This window comes from Austrofundulus limnaeus, unplaced genomic scaffold, assembly GCF_001266775.1.
Source record: "Austrofundulus limnaeus strain Quisiro unplaced genomic scaffold, Austrofundulus_limnaeus-1.0 Scaffold1652, whole genome shotgun sequence".
NCBI classification, from domain to species: domain Eukaryota; kingdom Metazoa; phylum Chordata; class Actinopteri; order Cyprinodontiformes; family Rivulidae; genus Austrofundulus; species Austrofundulus limnaeus.
The window spans coordinates 13,360-21,172 of record NW_013954054.1 but is presented as its reverse complement, the minus strand read 5'-3'; the positions used below and the strand labels follow the sequence as shown (position 1 = coordinate 21,172).

The 7,813-nt window shown below is 38.5% G+C and overlaps 1 protein-coding gene across 1 annotated transcript in view; it reads right to left on the bottom strand.

Annotated features, from left to right (window-relative positions):
* asph (aspartate beta-hydroxylase) overlaps positions 1–7,813 on the bottom strand; it is a gene marked incomplete at its 3' end in the record, with an annotated part of 26,526 nt that overhangs the window by 5,596 nt on the left and 13,117 nt on the right. The window contains 2 exon segments of the mRNA XM_014033171.1: positions 44–103; positions 1,046–1,150. Coding sequence (XP_013888625.1) covers positions 44–103; positions 1,046–1,150 — 165 coding nt within the window.

The window sequence follows — 7,813 nt, the reverse complement described above, 5'->3', positions numbered from 1 at the left end:
CACACACACACACACACACACACACACACACACACACACACACCTGGCGGCGCTGCAGTGTCCATCACATGTTCCACAGGCACAGGATCAGGCTCGATGATATCTGAGGACACAAAGTCATGTTAGAAAAGAAAACAGAACATGAACAAACAGCTGATTAGTGCTTCAGTTTATTTCACTGAGTTTCAGGACAAAACACAAAATGTTAAAWATGAAGTAAAGAAGCTCAGAAATGATGGTGTTATAAAGCAAAGCAGCATTAATGCAAAGACCTACACTAGTTGTGTGTTTTACAGTGACTCTRTGGTTTAAAAAGGTTTAAACACAAAGGAAATGGTTTTAAAACAAACAGTAACTTCATGCCTGCAGCTGGAGACAGAAACATGTCAATCATTTCTGCAGAGAAATAATAWCAGCTGTTTTTAGGAGTTTCACATGTTACATGTTAATGTTTTACACTCTTAAGAATTGACTTTATTTACTTTATCAACATTATTTCTTAGTTACTTCTTTTGAATCTCAACATTTTAATAAAAATCTTTACATTACAATCTTAATGGTAAATGATGACTTGAGTTTCATACTGACATTCAAATCACCACAACTTTATTCTAAATGTGACAAATGTAACTGACTTTTAAAAATAATCTCAATATTGGAAATTCATTCTTATTTTTATAACTTTATTTTTAACTATAAATGTTTTTATACATTATGACATCCTGACATTAGGACTTTTCCCCACAAGACCTTCTGAGCGTTAAAGTCAACATTTATTTTACCGTGTTTTTGTCTTTTTTTGAAAATAAAAGTATTATTTTGTCAGAATCATTTGATCCAGTGACTCCTCCGTCACTTTTAGTGTTCAGACTGAAACCTGTTATAAACACATTTTAACCCATATTTATCAGACATGAAGTAATACAGTCCTTCTGTTACCTTCTCTTAAAGCTCTGCTTTCAGTTTTTATATTAGACCAATAACATGTTCTGCTCTGACATGTGAGGGGCGCAGCAGCCTGAAACCACACGTGTTGACTGGGTACCTGCTGGTGTTGGTTCTGGTTCCACAGCAGCCACAGGAGCAGCAGCCACAGGAGCAGCAGCCTCTTGGCTCCGTTCAGTGACGACCACAGCCTTCTCTTTCAGTCCTACATCACATGACGACACGTTGACATGGCAGTGAGGAATGTGTGTGGTACAGGAAGGAGATCAAAAATAAAAATCAGTAGKTCCTCTGGATGGTTCTTCTTTAGTGAAACGTTTCGTCTCTCCTCCAAGAGACTTCTTCAGTCTGATGAGTTTCAGGTGAACTCAGCCTTATAAGCTCCGCCTCCACATGGACAAACAGGTTAGTCATTTGCAGAAGAGGGCCATCACCTAACAATAGACTTGATTAGCTCTATTGTTCATAGAGGGTCATGTGACCCATCACCTGACTTATTGGTTTGGATGCTGTGGTTCTTAGGTGTCGTGTCATGTGAATGTAGTGAATGCAGGCGGGGCTCAAAGTCCCCCTGTTTGTGTTTTTTCCCTCCTTGTGTTGGTTATCGTWGGGACCCTGATTCCAGAGGACCTACTTATTTTTACTTTTTGATTTTTTCTACCTGGATTACTGAGAGGCATCAGGACATACAGGAAGCAGAGTGTGCACAATGGCCTTTATGTTGCACAAGTTTGTGTGAAGTTGTGTGTCATAAAACACTTYAAATGGGTTGGTAGTTCAAAACCAAAGGACTAAAGCAATGGTCCAGTTTGTGCACAGAAGCAGCATCTGTGTCTGCAGCAGAGTCTTGTGATCAGTTTACATTTATCTGCACAACCAAAGCTCCTGTAGAAGTTTGTCCTTCAGCTGGGAGTCACTTCCTTCAGAACAGAGAACAGAATTTAAAGGATTTGGGTTTATTTTGCTGACAGATGTTCATTTCACTATTTCAGCATCATAATAATCATGTTATTAAACATGGCATCAGGTGATGTGTTTAGATAAAAGGATGTTTGAATATATCCCTCCTTTCTTCAGGATGAACATCTTTAATACGGTCAATACAAAATACAAGTTTTACAAACTTCAGATGCTTCCAGTCAAACTGGTACTACACCAGTGGTGTCAATAATAAACCCTTGATTACTGTCAAAATAAAAACAGGTTTATAATTGTGTGTCAAAATGTTTTATAGATACACATATGTAGTGTTTAGAACAGACATAACCTAACGAATCAGAAAGTACATACATGTAGAAAGACAGATTAGCATCTCTTTCTTATGCCTTATTAACAAATTTATTTTACTTAATAGATGAATTTGATCACAATCCAGCAAACCAGTTAAAAAGACCCTCAGCAAAAATTCAATAAACTTTAAAGTAAGAAGAGGAATACAGAARAGATAATTAAAACTGACTTCTGCCATGAGAAGACAGAACTAAATACACAGACAAAAGGAGAAATGATAGATTAAACATTTTAATCACGATTAAAATTTACTTAATCACTTTACTCTGACTATGTAGGTTTGTGTATTACAGTGTACTCAGTGCATCATGTCAGGTCATGTTTGTAAATGAGAAGTGGTTCTCAAACTGTTTACCTGATAAATAAAGGTTAAATAAATAATATATTAAAAAACCTCCATGTGTAACATTGTGTAGTTTTTCTTCTTTTTGTCTTCTTATGGCTTATTTTATTTTATTTATTTAAAAATAAATAAGATCTAAAATTTAAAGTTTTAGATTAAGTTTGAGATTAATTGTGATTAATTCACAGCTACCTTGGAATAGATTAAAATTTTTAATCATTTGACAGCCCTAATTTAAAGTCTTACTTTTGGGAGCCAGATAAAACATTAACCAGGGCCACATCTGGCCCCAGGGCCTTGACTTAATGTGTTTTACAGACATGTGACAAGCAAATTTAAATTACAGAAAAACAGAGTAAAACTGTGTGAAGAAAACTTGTAATTTGTGTAATTCTTATCCAGCCCTGTACTCCACCCAACCCAATGAACTCTCACACTTCTGTTWAATTTGATATTAAAAGAATAAAAAGCTCTCGGGGCCAGAAAGTTTAGTAGCAATAGAATCAGGATCTTTATTGYCATCACACAAATAAGTACAACAAAATGAAATGCAGTCCAAAAAAAGTGCAAAGATAGCAATCCAACAATCTTACAAGACATTTTTCCTAATTTATCACCAAACACAGCTTCAACAACAAGGCCTGGAAACCAAAGGTTCACTGAAAGTGATCTCTGACTTTTAAGATTACAAACACTGAGGTGCAGTGGAGAGGAGGGGTCTGGGTTGGRAACCACAGGGTGTTGTCTCTGCTGTATGCAGATGATGTGGTTCTGTTGGAGTCTTCGGACCAAGACCTTCAGCGTGCACTGGGACAGTTCACAGCTGGGATGAAGGTCAGTTCCTSTAAGTCTGAGACCATGGTTCTTGACCAGAAAAGGGTGAAATATCCCCCCTGGGTCAGGAGAGAGTCTCTGCCTCAAGTGGAGGAGTTTAAGTATCTGGGTGTCTTGTTCAYGAGTGATGGTAGGATATAGTGGAAGATGGGTTGGGGTCTCATCCTCAGTAATGAGGGWGTTGCTTCGGTCAGTTGTGGTGAAGAAAGAGCTGAGTCGAAAGGCAAAGATCTGGGTTTACTGGTCTGTCTTCGTTCCAACCCTCWCCTGTGGTCATGAGGTGTGGATCATGAATGAAAGAACAAGATCCTGGATACAAGCAACTGAATTGACCTTCCTTCGTAGGATGGGCCGGGCTCAGCCTTAGAGATAGGGGGAGGAGCTCCATCATCTGGGGGGAGCTCAGAGTAGAGCTGCTGCTCCTCCACATCGAAAGGAACCAGTTGAGGTGGTTCATCTGGTTAGGATGCTTCCTGGACGCCTCCCTTTAGAGGTGTTCCAGGAACATCTCACTGGTAGGAGACCCCGGGGAAGACCCAGGACTCTCTGGAGGGATTATGTATCCTCTCTGGCCTGGGAACACCTCAGGGTCCACCAGGACCAGCTGTGAAGTGTCTCTGGGGAGAGGGAGGTCTGGGTTTCTGTCCTGGACCTGTTGCCTCTGAGACCCAACAATGGATCAGCAGCAGAAGATGAAGAAACACTGAGGTGTGTCAGTACCACCTTACTGTGACACTAAGGAAATAAAAGAGACAAGAAACCACAACTCTCTACTATTCTCTTCATTTGTGTCAGTTTTATTTCCTCGAAAATAGCATAAACCAAATTTATACTAATATTTATGATTAGCTTCAACACACAAACTAACAGACATGTTATAATAAAAGCCTTTCACACGTCATAAACTAAGATCACCTTATACTGGGAAAAAACTGTTCCTGTAGAGCAGCAGCAACAAGCTAAATGTTTTCCCAGTCCCACACTCATCTTCCTGTGTGACAAGAACTATTTCACCATTTTGGCCTGATATGAACATTTGAGGAATGAAATCTTAAGCATCTGAGGAGAAAGTCAGATAACATCATAACACTGGTATTCTATGACGGTATACTGGGGTCATGCAAAAAATGAGGAAGAAACAAGTATTAGTATTKCAAAAATAAAGATGAAATTACAAAGTTGTAATTCAAAGAATAGAGAACGCAAATCCAACCATCATTGGTACAAAAGTACAACAGTCATACTGTATAACACAGTACTTTGTGTTAATAAACTTGTGGCTTTATTCTTTCAAACAGAACTTCTTAAAACCACATTTTTAAATACATTCATGTACACAATAATTTACATATTCTGCTGTAAACAACTTGTAGAACCCTTCTGGTGGGTTAGACTGCAGAGTTAACTGAACCAGAAAACAGTATTAATGTGTATTTTTATAAGCTCCAGATGATTTGAGAGTATTAAGAAATCAACAATATGTTTGATGCTTTTATTGTGAAGGACTGAAGGAAGCTCGGTCCCTTGACACTGATGCACCTGATGTTAATAAAACTCTTCAGTCTGACAGTGCAACATGTCCATATCATGATGATGTGATAGGAAACATGTACTGTTGCATCCTTAATAATCACTGCTGTATAAAGTACCTCAAAGCGATACTTGAGTAAAAGTACAAGCATCTTAACATAAAAATACTTTGGTAAAAGTTAAAGTCTCCTCTAAAAATATTACTTGAGTAGAAGTCTTAAAGTATCTGATATTTTTTGTACTTAAGTATCAAAAGTAAATTTCTGACACAAAATCTACTTAAGTATTAAAAGTAAAAGTACTGAGTAAAAGTGAGCAGTTRGATTTWMAAAATGACATTTATTGGGAGGTGACTTCTCCAAAAACTATATTTTCTAACAGCGTGCAGCTGTGATGGGTTGTGTACAAGCTAATAGTGTGTCAGAATGGTATATATTTATACTTCTCATCCAAACACAATTAAATTCACTCTATAGGAGACACTGTTTATCAGGAGAGGATTTTTATAAGTAACAACTCAGAATAAAACAGGAGTAACAACTTTCTACTTCTTACCTTTTTAACAAATGTAGTGAGTAGAAAGTACAGATAATTGTGTAAAAATGTAATGAGTAAAAGTAAAAAGTACACTGAAAAATAATTACTCAAGTGAAGTACAGATAACCAAAAGTTCTACTTAAGTACAGTAACAAAGTATTTGTACTTAGTAACTTTACAACTCTGTTAATAATGGAGCTATATAATAATAGTAATACATATATCAGGGCATTTAGCCAGGTTATAATAACAGGTGGACAGGTCAGTGAGAGGACTCAACATGAGCCTGAAGGTGAAAATCTTTTATTTGCTGCTTCTTATGTCAGATTTTCTCAGTTTTCTTGGCCACGCTCATTCTTCCTCTGCTGGCCCTCTTCTCCTCCACTGTTTCCAGTCTCTCCAGTCATCTCTCCTCTGCCCTGCTCCCATCTTCAGTCCTTTTTTCTTTTTTCCCATGGTTTTTAGTCTTTTCCTGTTTGAGTTTCTCCACAGACTTCTCCTCCTCTCTCAGTCTGGTGGCGACTCTCTCCATTAATCCATCTGGTATCTCCAGCTCCGGCTCCTTCTTCTTGTCTTTGGCCAGCAGCTGTCTGACTTCAGCCACAGCCAGTTGGGCGATCTTCTTGGCATCGATGCGTTCCTGAATGAGAGCCAGCTGTCGTTTCAAAGCCTGGCCCAGCTTCAGGCCAACACCGGTGGCTGCAGAGCTTTCTGAGGTGGCATCAACAGAACTGTTGTAAAGGATGATGGAGCGTTGGAGCATGCTCAGACCAAACACAGGCAGGCAGGAGTTACAGGTGTTCTTCACACTGAACAAGCCTGGACTGTCACACCAAGCTGAAACCTGTTCTGTGCTGACAGCACTGAAACTAATTATCAACCAGGACTTTTACTTTTTCTGAACATTTAGCTGTGAAGGAGACAGTTTTTCTTCTAACCTGATGGTCAGAGACACACTTCTACAGATCCTCTGAAGGTCTTCTTACATTGACCCCACCTTTCAATCCAGTCCYTCTGCCTGACTACTTAATACAAATAAATTATTATTTTAATCTACATAACAAGAACATTACATCATTCAAGAGTATTAATCTTAAATGAGGATAACGGCTGTAATCTGGTTTGAATTGGTCACAAAAAAAACAGAATTGATATTTCTCCAGTTTTAACTCATCTGATAAATTCTGAATCAAACCTTCCTTCTGCTCTTAACGAAGCTCTGCCTCTCATTTAGGAAATTCTTGTTTAATATTTTGCTAACAGAGCACTTCCTTACATTTCCTGATGCACTGAATGCCAATGTACTGAGCTATAATCTGATTTTACTTCACTTTTGGACATCATTGAACAGTTTCTGTTTGGACACGGCCCTAAAATGGACTTTTGTTGTAAAACTAAATGAACAAAAGAGTTTTTAATTAACAATCCAGTGTTGTGTCTGCAGACTACACAGCAGAGAGTTGGGCAAAGAACAACAAATTAGAAAATTTGATGGTCAGACACAAGCTGCTGTTGTGTCAGGTGTCCCAGTCCTGTCTGCTACTGGTTTCACTGGATTCTTCTGTCTTCAGTCAGTAAAGTTCACATTCTACATTTAGAGCAGACTTTGTGTTACCTGTGTGTTCTCCTCTGCCTCAGTCCCTCACATGTATGAAACACACACTACACACAGAGAYATGGACTGTGTTAAAGAACCAAAGTGACAAAAATAAAAAGGTCTAACTGAAGGACTTTCAGCAGTCTGGGAGGATTATAGGGTWAGTTTAGGAGCTCACAGGAAGTCTGTCTTCTTCAAACAAAACCAGAAACACAGGGAGGATTAAAACTCTCCWTTTCTGTCTACATTTCCCTACATTAGTGCAGACACACACTGTTAGTTACACWAACCATCCTGTGTGTGGAGATCTAATGAAAACAAACATGTTTAATGTCAAAATTTACAAACGGTAAGTTTCATCTCATTTCTGAAACCAATATAAGAGTTTTMGTTTACAGAACAAGCTGCTGTGTCAAAGAACACACTGACTGGTGAGTGGTGCAGACTTTAGTGGACCATGCAGCTTCACAACTTTACCTGTCTGAGCTCCTCTTGGTGACTCTTCTCCAGTTYTGTCTGATGTTACGTAAAAGCAAAAACAACAAAGACTGAGGCGCTGCACAGCAAACATCTGACTTCATGTTGAATCCAGACTTATTTCTCTGAAAATATCTACTGTAAAATGTGTGTTTTGTGACTGAATGTAATGTTGTGGTTTGGACTGTGTAGCACACAGATTCTTCACCTGTGGCCCACAGCGCCACCTTGAGGGCCTCAAAAGAACAACAGTTTTTAAC